The sequence below is a fragment of the Phalacrocorax aristotelis genome, chromosome 2 (assembly GCF_949628215.1).
Source record: "Phalacrocorax aristotelis chromosome 2, bGulAri2.1, whole genome shotgun sequence".
NCBI classification, from domain to species: Eukaryota; Metazoa; Chordata; class Aves; order Suliformes; family Phalacrocoracidae; genus Phalacrocorax; species Phalacrocorax aristotelis.
In genome coordinates, this window is record NC_134277.1 from 22,710,744 (window position 1) to 22,727,121 (window position 16,378).

The window sequence follows — 16,378 nt, forward strand, 5'->3', positions numbered from 1 at the left end:
GGGTAATACCCAACATACTTTTTAGACTGTGTATCAAATCTGATAACAAATATAAAATAATCAGTCTATGCATTAAAACTGTAAAACTGCCCCAGGAAAAGCATTTTCATTTCTAGTTTAACACAAAACCAACAGGAAACTTACCCAGTGACTGTAATGAACCATGCAAAAGGGAAAGAAAAACTAGGAACCTGGAGAAACTCATTGCAAATGTAACTTGCTTTTCATTCCTCTACCAAAAGTTGGACTGTAAGATTGGCAGTATATAAAATCCTCCCGAGTGAGGATAGTACCAGGTCCTTCTCTGTGTCAAAGGGTTGATGGCTAAAGCTCTGTGCTCAAAATAAGGAAATATCCTATCACGTGGTATTTTTAAGTAACTAGAATGCACATTGTGAACACTGCGCCCTTTGAAGAATGAGTCGCTTCCACAACTGAAGTCTCTGTCCTTGTAACTAGAGGTGGGGACATTTGTCTTTTTCTGGGACTTTGCTAGTGTTATATACGGGTCAGTTGTTGGGGTGCTACACAGGACAGAACTTGTAAAAAGCAACTTGAGAATAGGTGACAAGAAACCTGCTGTGAAATATCATTGATGAAAAATTCAGTCTCTGCTTTAACCCTTACATCTCAGAAGCAAAGGGAGACAAAACCACAGTGGTTCAGTACACTGCTATAACGTCACAGGTCTACATATCTAGAAGAAAGAGAGCAAATTTTACAGGATCTTCAGTATTCAGTGTATTATGAACTATTACTCTGAGGGCTAAAATTGCTTTTTTCTGCTCTGTTACACTACTTGCTTTGACCACAGCCTGAGGCTGGGCTGTTTATAACTACTTGCTGAAGATCTGAAAGAAGTGAAGGTGTTCAATGCTGTAGGCTAGTGGTAAGCTTCCCTGCAACAGGAGGGAAACTTTTGTTGGGAATACTTTTGTCAAGCAAGAGGATGTGTTCATCTATTTGAGAAATTCCTAACGAGGGTGTTCCAGGAGAAAGCCAAATGTAAGCTAAATTGGATAATCTCCTTTTAATCTGTGAGCAAAGTGCTCATCTGAAGACTTATATTGGCATGGCAATTCCTGTACAACTACGCTGCAAAGCTGTGCTGGCAAAAATTCACATGCAGAGAAGTCCTGCTGTTCCTTCTGCTTATTTACACCAGTGAAATGAAAAGTTGTGGTAATGAAATTGAAAAAAAATGAGAAGTGAAACAGTCAGTAGTGAGGTATATATAGAAATTGAACAGATGTCATATGAGGAGCAACGATCTTTGCTTTTATTTATAAGGTGTTAGGGAAAATCATTGCAAGTGGCTAAACTTCTTGACAGTTATGAAGTACTAAGAGAGAAAAACATTTTCAGAAGAAAAATGGCTGGATTTCAGTAAAAGTAGGACTTGCATAAATTGTTTAATAATAACTACTCTATTTGCAGGGGACATTCAAGGAAAGCTTAGCGTGAGCAAGACTTAAAAGGGTAGCTCAAAGTTGTAAAACTGAGTGGTGTCACAGTCAACGATGGGGTGGGAGAGAAACAGAAACTGAGTTTACTGAATGAAGCGATATTTTGGATACATCTGAAGTCACAAAATGAAGTGCCTCCAACAGAGGGGATCCCACGGGAAAGTACCTGGAGGACACAATTCCTGCCTACCTCTCTCTTCTGCCTCATGGCGTGCCAGCTATGCTCCAGCTCAAACTGGGCTTTAGTCCCCCTCTTGTATAAATGGATGCTTGTGAAGATTCATCCCTCCAAGGCTGCAGAGCGGTGGCGGGGGATTAGTGCAGACACTGGGGTAGGATAAAAGAAGAACTGAGCACTTCAGAGCTGCCCCTTTCACATGACAAGCCAACTTGATGCTGGTTACAAACATTCTGAGGTCAACATCCTGCGTGCTGCATTTCACTTGTGCAATAACCTGTTCTCACCAGCGTGCTAAATTTGTCATTGAATTTATGCCAAGAAAATAGGAGTCCAGTGCCTAGATAATAAACTTCATTACTTTTTATTATTATTTCTCTTAACTTTCCAGCTTGCTCAGTAGAGTCTGTGCAGCCTGGGGAAGGCAGGTTGTTTGCTTGGCCTATCTGCTGATCACTCCTCCATAAAGTGGTTAGTGTCTAAATTATATTTGCAGCTCACCTAAATGCTATTTGGTACTGCTTTCCACTGTTTTCCTAACATCTTAAACTTAGTCCTCTTGCAGATTCCTAGTACAGTATCATCTGCAACACTCCTTAGTTTTCCGTTCCTTTTTCTCACATTTAAAAATGGCAAGTTGGTGCTTATTCAAGCTGTATTCAAAGTGGTGGGCAGAGAAGCCCTCCTTGTTATTGATAAAAGAGCTACTGTGCAGAGAGGAGCACCTCCCTTCCCCTTTCCTATCACTTGAATCACAGGGAAGTCTGAAGCTGAAAATTGTACTAATAAAAACTTTATTTATTTCAAAGCATTAATAAAAAGAAGGAAGAATGCAAGGGTGAGAATATTTTAATTCATGTTAGTGAATATACTACGGTTAACAATCATATTATCAGATTGAAAAAAGACCAAAACCTACACCTGAGCTTAATATCCGTTGCTGATATGAACTGTATTTTCCATAGCACAGAATGAAAATGGCAAGGTTTTCTATCCCAAAGTTATCTGAGATAAGTATATGAAGCACCATTTTATAAGTAAGTGTAATAGGATACAGCTATAAGGAACAATAAAAGTTCTGGTCTGAATGAGTGCAGTTTGCGAGACAAAATGAGTTCAAGATTACAACAGAGTTCAGTTCTTTGCAGTGTCCACAAGGTCATGGGAATACAGTTCTAGGTAGCAGTCACACTTTATTGAACATTCATTCTCACTAGTTGACTTTTATAGTCCTTTTTCAGTACATTTATTTGTTCTTGGCAAGGTATTTACACTAGTGTTTTTGCTAAGGCACTTGACAACATCTTGACAGTTACAGAAGTATAACATCAATTCATAATTCCGATTTTGTAAAATATGCAGGATACAAAAGAGTCTGTTAGTGCAAAAGGAGAAAAGGGATTTAATTTAAGATTACACATATCCTCACTAGAGACTTTTAACAGATACGTCCTTTAATTTCACCAAGTAACTTACTCCTCTGAATTGGTACATGCCACACGACCCATTCTCACCAATTCTTCAGTCACCAACACATCATTTTAGAAGTGTTTCATTGCCAGAATCTGTTGAGAGTTTGTTTTGTCTTTTTCTTTTATAGAAATAGGCAGACATGCTGGCTCCAAGAAGAGTGAGAATAGCCAAGAAAATGAGTGGCCAAACAGAGGCGTGAACAGGTGGGTGAGTCTCTTCATTCTTTTCCTTGCCTGAAATGGATGCATAAAACTGTGAGAAATCTTAGTAATTTTTTATTCCACATACAACATGAAAAACATGGATGACATGTTCCCTCCTGCCTGAACTTGGAGTCTGTTCAGTGTAAATCTGAGCGCTGAATTGCTGATCAGTAGCCAGGTCTCAGCTGCTAAAGCTAACATGGTTTTATTGCATCTGGATTACAGTGATATACAATACATGCAGTGGATGCTTGTAAGAATTCAGTGAAAATGCATGCTTTAGATATGGATAGGGGATGCTAAGTATTTGGAAATTAGTTTTACAATATTTTTATGTTACATTATTTACAATAATACCTATGGAAGAAATTTGCGTATACATCTACATAGGTTTTAAGAGCCTAGTTAAAGCTCTCTGTGCCTGTTCTCAGGGTTAGTCACCACTTGAGCCACTGCTGACCTTGTCAGCTCAGGGTTAGCCCTGCAGCAGTCCAGTCAACCAAGAGCATGTGAGTGCTTGTGTGCATGTAAAAGGCACCATGGGATTGCCCTGAATGATTTATAACCATGCATCCCAGTAACCATAAGCACGACTTGTTCTCTAAAAGGGGATGATTTGGGAAAACTCCTTTTAAGTTCTTCTTGTATTTAGATGTTTGGTAATTTTCTTATGAAAGCTCTTACCTTTTTGCTCTAGAGGACTCCCACTTGGCTCAACTTCAATCAATATTCGAGAGAAATAATATGATACTTCATTAGAATTCATAAGTTTGACTGTTTTGCTAAAATTATACAGGAACAAAAACCCCTGAAGTATTACCATTGCATTAATAACATATACATCTGTTACAAAAGGCAACATAAGTGAGGCAAAAAATATGTTACTAAGGCTTTACCTTCCTACTTAACATTACCGAACTAAAATATTCATTCATTTAAAATGTTATATTATATTTATATCTACCAATATTCAAAAAATGATACTTTTCTATGTTCACTCAAAAATACCTTTTTCACATTTTTCCTGAAATATTAACTTTAGTTTACTAAGAACATGACGTACAACTCAAGATTATTTTCACATAGCACATTTTAGGAAGCTCTGCACGTCCAGCAGGCTTCTGCTGTTACAATTAAGTTTAAAATTCTTAAATGTCTTCCCTGCAAAATGCCCTCTGAATCAAGGCTGCAATCTTCCAATTAGTCTATGCATAAAAAAAAGACAGAGAAAAAGAAAAGACCTTTGTAAAACCTTTTTTTGTTGAAGATGTACAAAAAATATTTGACACACAGAAAAGAAGAATTAAATGTATTGGATGTTCTTATAAAGTAAGAAAAACTCTTCTGAATCAAGACATGGTTTAGGAGACATGGTGTTGGCTTGATGGTTGGACTTGATGATCTTAGAGGTCTCTTCCAACCTTAGTTATTCTATGTTTCTATAAGACTCCCTAAATTAACAAGAAAATATTTCTCCTATTGGCTCTTTTACATTACAGTTTTAAAACACACTTGCTACCCAGAGGAGAAGTTATAAAGGCAAAATATAAAATGAAATGAAAGCAGAGCAAAATGTAAAACGAATAGGTACAAAGCAACAGTATCCCCTACTAAGGCAGGAAATAGTTACATATGAGAGCATCTTATGATTCAATGGATGGATTTTAGTGCTTTCTTATTATTTTAGTACTATATGGGATAGAATATAATTTGGATGTTCTCAGTAAATCTTTAATGGGGATTAACTGATTTAGTGCCATGGGCATGTGCTGATTTAAGCATGGAAATTAACAGTGCATGGGAGATGACTGTTTCCTGGTTGCATTTCAGTTTGGTATTTTAATTAAAGACTACATTTGCAAAGTGATTAAAACCTATCCCTAAATTTTCAATTATTTTTCTGACAACTAGTGTGTCTTGTGATGTCTTTAGTATTGAAATCACGTCCTTTCAACTTTTCATTCAAACAAAGGAATCCTAGAAATTGTTTTACACAGAAAATGAGGTTTTCAGCATAGGACAGAGATGTTCCCCATAATTTACTGGGGACAATGCAAAAGCTGGAGATTTGAACCAGACCTCACAACTACTACAAAAGAAAGTACAAAGGTTTAAAGATGCAACCTACTATTTTTTAGATAAGATTGATTTTAACACCTAACTTAAGAGAATGGAATGATAGTGCTTTCTTTCAGACAATTATATGTTTCGTATCTCCACTTGGGAATACTACACGTGGTTTTTTACCTCTGAAAAATTAGTCCGGTATATACAATATTGTGTGAAATTTTCCAGAAATGCTGATAAGACAGCTTCTGTAATGACTTGAAGCTTCCATTTAATAGGGAAGTACTCCTTATGTTATTATTGCAACAAACAGCTGGCCTTTTAGTACCCCTGAGGCATTACTGACTTAAAGGTTGTTGAATCAGGCCCAATATGAAGCCAGTTTTTGACACTGGGCAGTAGTATAATTTTTGAGTATAACAAGCTTGAAGAGGAAGCGTGATTATTCCCATTCATTCCTCCTTTCAATGATATAATAAATGTTACAATACTTAGTTCCTGGAAAAGCTGTAGGTTTGCACAGGTGTTTGACAGATGCCATACCAGTGGTTGTGTTAGGTATTCAAAAATTTTTTGAAAGCCTTGTTCTCAACAGCGTATTACCATATTTCTGTACGAGTGCAGACAGTGATGTGAAGAGCTCACAGCCTGCAAAAACAGGCAACTGCAAATATTTAGAAAAGTGAGATATGCAAACGAAACTGACAGAAATTACTTCCAGAAATGGTGGAGGGCTGTAATAGTTACTAGTAAACAGATCTGCTCTGTCACTAAGGGCTGAGTCACTAAGGGCTTACCTTTGGGTTTTTTGCAGATAAATCCTTTTTCAGAAGAGCAATCAATGTTGTCCCAATAACCGGATGGTGCGGTCATTTCAACACAGTGATGCTCCACACCAGACTCTTTGTCCTCCCAGTTGACAAAGTCCAGTGCAGCATTATCTAGCCACAACCACTGTCCTAAAGAGCAACATCCAGAGTTGTTGAAAAAATGTGAAGTGTGTCTCCCAAATATTTTAACTCATTAGCTCAGCAAATGACTTAAAAAACATAGTAGTAAGCCATTTCTCAGCAGAAGACTACATCATTTTTTGTAAGAATACAGTTATCCTCATTTTTTCTCATATTAGCAAAGCGTATTTCAATTAAATATTGAAAGTAAGACATTACCATCCACGTTATGGTAAAGTCCTATCCAGAAGCCGCCTACTTTATTTCCAAGTGGTTGTATTGTATGGATAAGAAAGTCAGATTCATCCACATTTTCTACCGAAACCAAGGTAGCACCTGAAAGACATTAACAAACTAATAACTGTAAGCAACATGAGCAACTACTGGAATAACCTCCTCTTTTAAATCTATACAAACACTAACTTTTAAAAGTATTATGCACACTATTATGTTGGTTTCCCCGTTGCTTCTTGCAGAGGACAGAGCCCTGGGGGTGCTTAGCGGCCATGGCCCCCCATCACTGCCCCCAGGATGGTGCCCCAGCAGCCAGGAGCTGATGAGGAGCTCTACGCCTGGGAGGCTACAGCCCCTGGGAGGACAGAAGGCTGTACAAAGTTTCTTATGGCAGTTTATTTTCATTGTGCCAGGTTTAGAATAGCTTCGTAGGTAAAGAAAGTATTTCTAATTGTTTTTTTTATAAATGTTTTTACATTTTTATGTGAATTTTGTATAAATGTTCATGCAAAACTCATTAGTTGATAATGAAGGCTCTCACCTAACCGAGCACACTCAAGGGAAGCCAGCGCCCAGCTTGTCCCAGCTGATGCTTCGAGGTAGTAGCAGTGGCCGCGGTAAGGGATCCAAGCTTGGAGTTCAGCTGCTTCAGGGCAGTCTCCGGGCAGCTGAGCAGGGTCAGTAGGAGCTATAGCTAAAGCAGCCATATGGTATGAAATTGGTATTGCATTATGAGTAACCTATGAGGTAGGATGTGCGTGTAAATATGTGTGATTTCTCTCACCCAGCTCACCAGCTTTAACTATCTGGACCTCTCCTCCTGATTATCCCTACAGGCCCCCAGCTCAGGCAACAGGGAAAGCCAGGCAGTCACGAGTGTGAAACACCTTGTTTCTCCAATCACATTTCTTAGGACAAGGAAACAAATCACATCCTGCAGCATCTAACTAACCGCCTTGGCAGTGCTGTGAGGAAAGCAAACCTTGAGGGATGATATAGATCTCGAATTTGCATTCTCACAACACAGAAGGCTGTTGTAGACTAATGAATCATTGATACCACAGTTCCATATTGTATAGCTGCCTGGTCTCTGTACGTTGGCACTTTATACAAAGGCTACAAAGCTTTAACTTGGAAGCTGCCTTGAAGTGGCAAAATCTATGGTGAATCTCCCATCAGAAACAGACTATATTATGTAGACTTAAAACCTCAAGGAGGGAAAACCACACAGTTCTACAAAATCTACAAGTAAACATGCATCCGCATACCAATACAAAGAGTTAACGTCTCATTCACATTCCCAAGGCTCTTTCACTTACGTCAGAACTGCTTTAGCTCTAGCAATAGTGAACAGGAGTGAAACTCTTGCCTATATTTTGGCCCAGTGATACCTGTATGAACTTATTCAGTTGCTGCAGCCCTCGCAGTGAGCGCACATTCCCAGCACTTATATTACACACAGTCTCAAATGTGATTTATGCTCACATCTCAGAAAGAGCAAAATACCTTGAAGACAGAGCTTCATCTTAGGCAAGTATCACCACCATGAAAGCAGTGCAGCCATCTCTGTTTGCACAAGAGGCTTTTGTGTGCCTGAATTCAGATATCATCCAATAGCAAACCTCCAGATTCTGCAGGGTGGTAGACAGTATCCTGAAGCATACTCCTCTGAGGGTTTTAGCCCAAGCCAGAGCAAAGTCTCTAGGATTAGGCAGACTAATGGAACTAGGAATGTGTCTTTTTTACATTCATTTGCTTACCCTCTGATGTCTTACAAACTGAAAAGTAGCTTTCATTGCAGGATGCTGTTTTCCAAGTACCATCAAGATCTAGGTAGACACAAGCATTTTTCTTCTTTGGTTCCCCTGCTGCCCATTTCGTGTACCTGGTTTTCCAGTTATCGGTCCATTTGTAATAGCTGCCAGTCTGAAAACAAAGAAGTTCTGGTAACAGAGATTTTTACATTAAAAGTTCTAACACATAAAGTTCTAACACGTAAACATAATGTCCTACTTCTATTTGAATTTTTCAGGAAAAAAAGCCCTGTGCTACTGTTTTTTTTAAAACACCATTCACTGTTCTAAGCAGTGTAACTGGGTGTTCTGAGTTACACAAAAACTACATATGAACATTGTTCACTAGTGCATCACTTTTGGGAGAGTTTTTCTGAAGAAACACAAACTTTTCCAACATGGCAAGAAACTCAGATGAGTTCATCTTAGGTCATTTAGTAAATCCCGTATCAAAAGAAGCAATTCCAGGGAATTACTCCCCTCCGCTCTGCTTTAGTTAAATTAAAAATGGGATCTATTTGGTGACTAAAGATTAATTGACATTAAACAGTCAAAATAATCTTAAAATACCTCTTATAATAACTTTTATTAATATAATAATACTTATAAGTAGTCCTCTATATACCAGGGAGTTAGACATTCAGATTGGCTAATTGTTGCTTCACAATAGCTGCATGTCCTGGCCTGTGACTCTCAGTCTGCGCCTTTATTTCTTTTACCATTTCTAAAGCTTTCTACTTTCATCTATAGCTTCCTGCTTAATTTTTTCTTTGACTCTTCACTCCATTTGGTGCGTGGAAGTCTTTGAGTAACTCTTACAGGACCACTAAAACCCTATGCATATACACAGTAAAGCCATTCAGAGTACAGTTGTTTCAGCACTCCTGTAAATTGGGCGTCCAGCAGATTTATAAAGAGGAGGAGAGCCTACCAAGCACCTGCACCTCCCATCTGTCCAGCACTTACCAAATTGCTGTTAAGACCAATCCATATGGGTTTTCCATATTTCAGCATCTGGATCCACAAGAATGAATGGATGTAGGCATCTGAAATGCTGGCAAGTTCTGCAGATTTGTCTTGACATATTTTTCTGGCCTCTTCCCATTGCATTTCAAATGAGATGATTGAATAGCTACTGTCACCATAACGGACAAAGCCAGAGGGTGGATTTGTTGTTGGTACTTCAGACTGCATGGTAACTATGGAGTAAAAAACTGAATGCATGAATTTAGAACATACCACTCATCTCTAGCATGGAAGCTACAAAAAAAATAGGTCAAAAGGTCCACTATTAACAACAGATCAAAATCTTTATTTAAGCTCATGAATAATTCAGAAAGAAAAACAAACAAACAAAAATCCAAAACAAACAAAAAAACCCACACGAAAAACCCAAACCACCAAAACAAAAAAGCCCAAAAGAAACTTATTGTAAAACATGAACAAAATTTCGTAATATAAAAAGCAGGGTGAAATCCTGGATGCCCTGAAAAAAAGACAATACTCGCTAGAGGCCTGACTAGTGCAGACTAAGACTCATAAATTGGATACTTGTGTTTCTGTGCTTTAAGATATTTTGACTAAATCTGGATATATGAGCACACCTATTTCAGATCACACTGGTGAAGAGGACACAGGGCTAGATGTTTAAGGCATTTACTGTTGTACCCTGCTGTCACAACCTGAGACTTTGATACTAGATGTTAATCGATCACCACTTGCTGTCGACTCAAAGTTGTTAATCTTTGTTAATCTGTCTGTAAGGGCTGCCTGAACATTGCCTGCACATCTGAGTCAGGCAGTGTATATTTCCACTGTTGAGAATGTAAATGTATTCGCAGAGCTGTAACAGGGGTTAAGCAAACTAAAAATGTGCCCCTAAAACTATATGTTTGCTGTGCAGGGAGAGGGGGTTCTTATAGGCTAGCTATGCTGAAACTGAACAGGCTGCAGGAGCTGATTGAAGCAGGAGGGAATAGATTTTACTAATGCAGTAATAAAGGTGAGGCAAAACTGCTTTGTTATCTGTGCTTTGCCTTCTCCACTCCCATTATATGACTGGGCAGCAGGGATTTGCATAATTATAGTTCTACAGTAGGAAAGTCAACATTCATTACTCATTTTAGTGTTAACAAAAAAAAAATCAATATCCTTCTACAGTAAAGGCACAACCAAAAAGCTGTACATTTTAATAGACATCATGTGGCATTCAGCAGAAACTTTAAGAGAGGATTAAATGCTCTGCTTAGAGACAGCCAGGAGTATGGGGAGAACACTGCAAGAGCATGGTTTTACACCACACTTAAAGAGTATGCCTAAAAGTCTCATATTTCACTGAGAATAAATCCATTTCCATTTATTATTCTCTAACATTATTAATGATTTAGGTACAAAACCCCAATTAAGACAGTGGTTCCTCTCCAGCAATTTCTGTGGAAAAAACTGTACCTTAAAAATAGTACAGCCTTAAGACTGGTGGAGCTCTGGAAGCCTGAGAGACTCAGAATGAGACTCAAAGCTGAAAGAAATCACATCAGCTTATATATTCAGCTTATCTGAGATACTTTTTTCTATTTAGGTGACTGGGTTAAACAGAACTCACGTGAATTCATCTGGCATATATAGCCTCTCTCGTTGTCACAGCTATCATCTCTCCATTTCCCATCTGATTTCACTATGAAGACACAGTCTGTCTGAAGGAGAGGGGAAGATACACAGCCATTACAAAAGGCAATCAGGAGGTTGTGAGCCTGATGCCAGAGAAAAGAGGAGAGGAGTTCATTGAACACCTATGTAATTAGTTCAAACCTCCTAGGTTTCTGCCAAACAGCTTGACGTGGTATTTATTAGTGACCCCTTAAATTTGAACCAGGCTTCCACTGCTGCCAAGGTCTGAAAGACCTGACTCCAGTCAAGGTCTGAAAGAAAGATCTATAAATATAAACTTACCAGTCTGGATTTTTCTTAACTGAAGCAGACTATCTTTCAGAAAACAGGTACTCTTTATCAGTTGTTTGTAGCATTATCAAGCTATCACTATCAGATGTCTTTAGTAATAACAAATCTTCTCTTTACTTCCTTATGTTTAATTGCTTCAAGATTTCCTTCATGGCTCACCTGATTTCAAGGCTGGCCGTGACCACCTTTCAATCTTTCAGCATTTCTTCTGACTTTCTCTCTTATGCCAATTTAAACAAGTCTTAGTCATAAGCAAGTTGACTTGATGGTAGATGTTAAAAATCCCTGGTGACTAGCTGCCTACCATTTCCTCAGAAATTACATTTTTACCTCCTTTGGAAAAGAGATTGAGTTTCAGCGGGGAAGCAGCCCTTCTGTTGAAGGTATCCTTTTGTACCATCAGAAACTAGTAAAGCAGTGTGGGACCACATGAGCCAGGAACGGGACATATACATAGACAAATTAATGTTGCGCCAACAACCTGAATTGTGGTTTATCATAACTTTTCTATGTTTGGTGTTGCAAATTTAATGTTTGCGGTAATGCAGGTAACTGATGTAATATATGCCTCTCTGGGCTTGTTTTACAGAGCTGGTATTTTGCAGTAGGTCAGATGGGAAGCATAGGTCCCTTTCTACAGAACCTCTGCCAAACATTTTTGGTGTATTTGGCATCATTATCAGGTGATTTGCTAAGCCCCATTGTGCTTATAAAAGGACTTGTTTCAGCATCTTGTTATTGCTGCTGTAACTTCCCTTTCAGGAAAGTCACCTAGCTGCCTAAGATACACAGCTTGCTTAAATTTCCTGTACCTCCACAGTGATGTCTGTCAACATTTCAAGGTCATAATAGTCAAAGTAGCTTTGTTTCTGTTCTGGTGCACCATTAACCCAGTTGGTGTAGGAAACGGTGCTCCCATCTGTCCAAAGAAAAGTGGACTCTTCGTTGATATCGTTCATCCCAATCCAAACGTTAGTTGTGGCATCTTTTAAATGATAGAAGAGGAAAGCTGAGGAAGCAAAGATTTCTCATTAAGGAAAGCTCATCATGACTTACCCAAAATAGGAAAAATGTGCAAAAGCCCAGAACTGGGGCCGTGTTAAAAGGATAACATTTCCCCCTACAGAGCCCATCTGCCTTGAGCAAGATGTTTAGATAAGCATCTGTAGGAACATACGTTACACAGTCATTAAGGTTGAAAAAATAGCCAAAAGGAAAGCTCTGGGGCAAATTAGAAAATGTCCCCTTCACCACTGTGTATGCACACGTAGTGTTCCAGCAAGTCATATTGCCAGTGAGAAAGCCAGAAAATAGAGATGTGTGTCAGTTAGAGGGATCTGTACAACCACACTCAAAACAGACTGGAAGTTTCATGAAAACTGAGCAACTGAAAAAACCAGAAACACATGTTTTATTTCTTATATGCAAAAATTTAGCTATCGTTTCACACTTTGGAGCATAAACTGACCTGGCTAATAAGTAATTTTCCGCAGATAATCCCATATTCTATTTTGGAGAGTATACCGTTTCTTTAGTGACATTAATATATTTTTCTTTCCATAGAGCCCATATATGTACCTTGCACTTGTTCATTTGGTATGGTAGCCAGGTTTCCTCCCAAACCAATACAAGCATCTCGCGCAGCAGGCCACGTGAGCTTTCTTGTTACATTGGAAGCAAATATTTTGAAACACTGGAAAAAAAGGAAGCGCTTCATTCAAACTAGCAAAGGAAAGAACTATTATACGTGACTAATATCAATTAGCTGTTAATATAGCTAGACCTACATTTCTCCAGAAAAAGACATCAAGGCTAGAATAAGTGATAAAGCTCCAGAGTAGAATGTATGTCTACCCAGGTAGGCGCTCAGCCCCTCTCATTGCACAAGGTGTAAGCCAGGAGTCTAGTGTCATCTGAACACATTGTAATGATGTCAAGTGCATAATCCCTTTTCACATTTTCATCTGCCTGCTTCCTGCAATAACAGAGGGATCATTTAAAACTAAGAAAATATGGCTTTGACTGACACAGCTACAGGGAATGATCTCTACTGTGCCTTGTTCCTCTTCCAATAACTGTGGTTACGACTGTTCATCCTGTCAAAGTGTATGAAATATCCTTTGACACATTGACTTAACATTCTGAGGGTGCAAGAGTAGCACAGTGAGACAAAACAACCTTTGGCAAATGGAGCTGCAACTCAAATTGGTACAAATTCTTCTGTTAAAGAAGTGAGAACTTCCAGCCCATGTCTGAATGTAACACTACACTCAAAAAAATTGTAGTTTGTCATCATCTTTCTGAACTCAAAGCTTTCGGAACCCTGTACAAGCCAAACGGATTACTCAAATACATTATCTCTAAATCCTTCCACCTGAAATGCTTTTTATTTTTTTTTCAAGACTGACTGTTACAAATTTTAGTTTCTAGCATAAATATGTAACACAGGAGAGGAGAGGAGAAGGAGGGATTTTCTTAAACAGTAACAGTGTATTTTAAGCCTGCACAAATTATGTTCTCTGAAATTTATTCAGCATATATCTGCTTTTACTGTATTCCTCTGCAAAGTTAAATGTCTATAACAACCTCCAAAAAGGCCCAGCCATCCAGCCAGCATGTTCAGACTAGATAGTTACTCTCCAGATTTATTTTCTAATCATAAAAACATTTTTTGCAATTCTTTTTTCAGTTCCACTGCTTTACATGATTTACTGAAGATACTTGTTGACATACCTTGTTGTTAAATAAAAACCAACTTTCTGGGCATCCTCCAGGAGGCAATGGAGAAGCAGACGTTGAATTAATAGAACTGTTGTGTTTTTCACATACAAATTTATTGGAGGAACCACAGTTTACATCATTCCACAAGCCTAAAAATAATTAGATTGAATAGCAAGTCAAGATACTATAGTATTTGTAACAATGATTTATCACTTCTTATTATTTTGAGTTAGAAAGAGGCCAATCTTTACTGATTAGACCATAAAAGTCAGTAAAAGAGCCATGTACTACATTTATGCATTAAACTATTTTTTATAAACAGAAGACATTTATGGACTTTAGATCCTCAGCACTGTTAGTTACTGGGCTACCATCTAGCAATTGAAAGAATGAAGGACTGGGAAGAAAGGGCCAGTGACTCAGAAGGAATGCTCTGGTCAGCAATTAACTTCATTCTACTTTCTCCACCCTCCCTACCCTTCTCCATCAAAGAATCTGAGTAGGAGAATTACAGGAGAAAGAGGATGAGAAAAAAAATGAACTTTTTTTTGCGGGGGAAAAACACAATGTTCCCTATTTTATATTTCAGGCTGCAGCTTGATCTGAAGGTAAAGTAACCATGGCAGCTTTGAATGAGGCAGGTGAAGCCCTAAAAGTAGCACAACTGTAGCCCCTTGTGCTTAATTTGAACCACCTGACCCTTCTGCTCCTCATCCAGGGCTCTCCACATTGTGCATACCTGTTCCTGATTTGTTCAAGCTATAGGATCATCATGTCACAGGCAGCAAGGGCAATACACCAGCAAGCAAATTTGAGAAGAAAATGGATCAGAAATGGGTGAGACAGGAAATACTGGATCAATCTAAGGGTGCAATATAGTGTTCAAACATACATATTAAATATGTGCCGTCTCCTGGGGGCCAATATCTCAAGTTAATATAATGTTATCTAGGGGTTCAGTTTGCAGATTAAAATACCTTATTTCAGTGGTCAAGATACACACTCGGTTTCTAAGCTACTGTTGTAGTCAATAGAGAGCTGGGGCAAGATTCTTTTGTCTAAACAAAGGTGCTTAGCACCACTTCAGAGGCTATGCAAGGTACCTGCAGAGAGCTGACAGATACAGTACTGTTTCTGTGGGAAACTTACAGTCAGGTGGGCTAACTCTAGGACATCGCAGGTGGCTACAGTCACCTACATGTAGGCAACTGAATACGGCACTAGAGTAAACTGAATTGCTCTTCAGGCAGCAGTAGCTGTGCAGGTGAGATCTCCATTTGACCATAATGAGACTTCAGAGGTCTGGCTCACATTAGCTACATTTTGGTTTTGACTCAAGCTTAATGTTTTCCATATGGTCCAATTCAGTTGCCCACATATAAATCTCTAGCATTATCTGAGACAAGCCCAGGAATGCTGAGCTGTCTAAGCAGAGCTGGTAGATATGGCAGGATCAGTGGGATAGCTGCCCCTTTCTGGATCAACAAATAAAGGAGGAGAGATGCATCTCAATCAGACCAGATGCCTATGTTTAGGAAAGTGAATCTTGTCCTTGGTGCCTTCATATAAAGGCAGAATTTCAGGTGGGATTGCTGACTGAATTCTTTATAAATCATAAATTGAGAGATTTATTTCCTTATATATATATTGCTGAATTCCCATTAGCCTCTGCTAAGTTACAGAAATACAACCAAGAGGAAAAATTAGCTCTAGGATTTGCAAGATATTTACATTTATGAGTACTTATAAGCATGTAAGACAGTCTTAGGTCATTAGATGTATTTGTCTCTCTCCTGTCCTCATTGGCTTGTACCTTCAACCCCGCTCTTTCCTGTAGCTGTCATAAATGTTTTCTTAAGTTCATGGGAGCGGAGTCAAACCCCACTCAACTTTTTACTTAGAGAAGTAGTGAAAAGCCCTGTAAAAAGGTGCAATATCAGTCTTATAAATCCAGAGACATCTGCATTAAATACACATGGTACTGAAATCTCCCCAGTCTAAGGACAAAGACTCTTCCATGACTGGTGGTTACACCAGTTACAGCATCCTGTTGGCTTGTCACTGGAAAGAAATTGCAGAAGACAGCCATTTTGGACTGGAAAGGAATTGCAGATTGTGTGACAGCTGGCAGCAGAAGTTTGACAGCATCAGTAACAACCCAAGCAGAGACAAGTAAAATCTAATAGTTTAGCTTTGTTACTTACCTTGCTCTGACAACATTATCACACAATTTTCCTCATTGTTTGCAAAGTTGGGTTCATTAGGAGCCCAGGCCACATAGGTTACTGGAGTCCCATCTATCCAGCTTAAAGAAAAGATACACAAATAGTTATTA

The 16,378-nt window shown here is 38.7% G+C and overlaps 2 protein-coding genes across 3 annotated transcripts in view; both read right to left on the minus strand.

Moving 5' to 3' along the window:
• LOC142052501 (macrophage mannose receptor 1-like) overlaps positions 1–301 on the minus strand; it is a 34,269-nt gene extending 33,968 nt beyond the window's left edge. Inside the window, exon 1 of the mRNA XM_075082694.1 lies at positions 145–301. Coding sequence (XP_074938795.1) covers positions 145–205 — 61 coding nt within the window. The 5' untranslated portion in view covers positions 206–301. The remainder of the gene's footprint in view (positions 1–144) is intronic.
• Positions 302–2,416: 2,115 nt separating this feature from the next.
• The window catches only part of LOC142052499 (macrophage mannose receptor 1-like), a 36,381-nt gene continuing 22,419 nt past the window's right edge, over positions 2,417–16,378 (minus strand). For both annotated transcript variants that reach the window (XM_075082693.1, XM_075082692.1), the window contains 12 exons: positions 16,248–16,348; positions 14,056–14,192; positions 12,901–13,015; positions 12,135–12,331; positions 10,967–11,057; positions 9,331–9,563; positions 8,332–8,497; positions 7,113–7,265; positions 6,557–6,673; positions 6,185–6,346; positions 4,005–4,037; positions 2,417–3,350 (listed from right to left, as the gene is read on the minus strand). In XM_075082693.1, the coding sequence (XP_074938794.1) occupies positions 3,181–3,350; positions 4,005–4,037; positions 6,185–6,346; positions 6,557–6,673; positions 7,113–7,265; positions 8,332–8,497; positions 9,331–9,563; positions 10,967–11,057; positions 12,135–12,331; positions 12,901–13,015; positions 14,056–14,192; positions 16,248–16,348 (1,675 nt within the window). In that variant the 3' untranslated portion in view covers positions 2,417–3,180. The remainder of the gene's footprint in view (positions 3,351–4,004; positions 4,038–6,184; positions 6,347–6,556; positions 6,674–7,112; positions 7,266–8,331; positions 8,498–9,330; positions 9,564–10,966; positions 11,058–12,134; positions 12,332–12,900; positions 13,016–14,055; positions 14,193–16,247; positions 16,349–16,378) is intronic.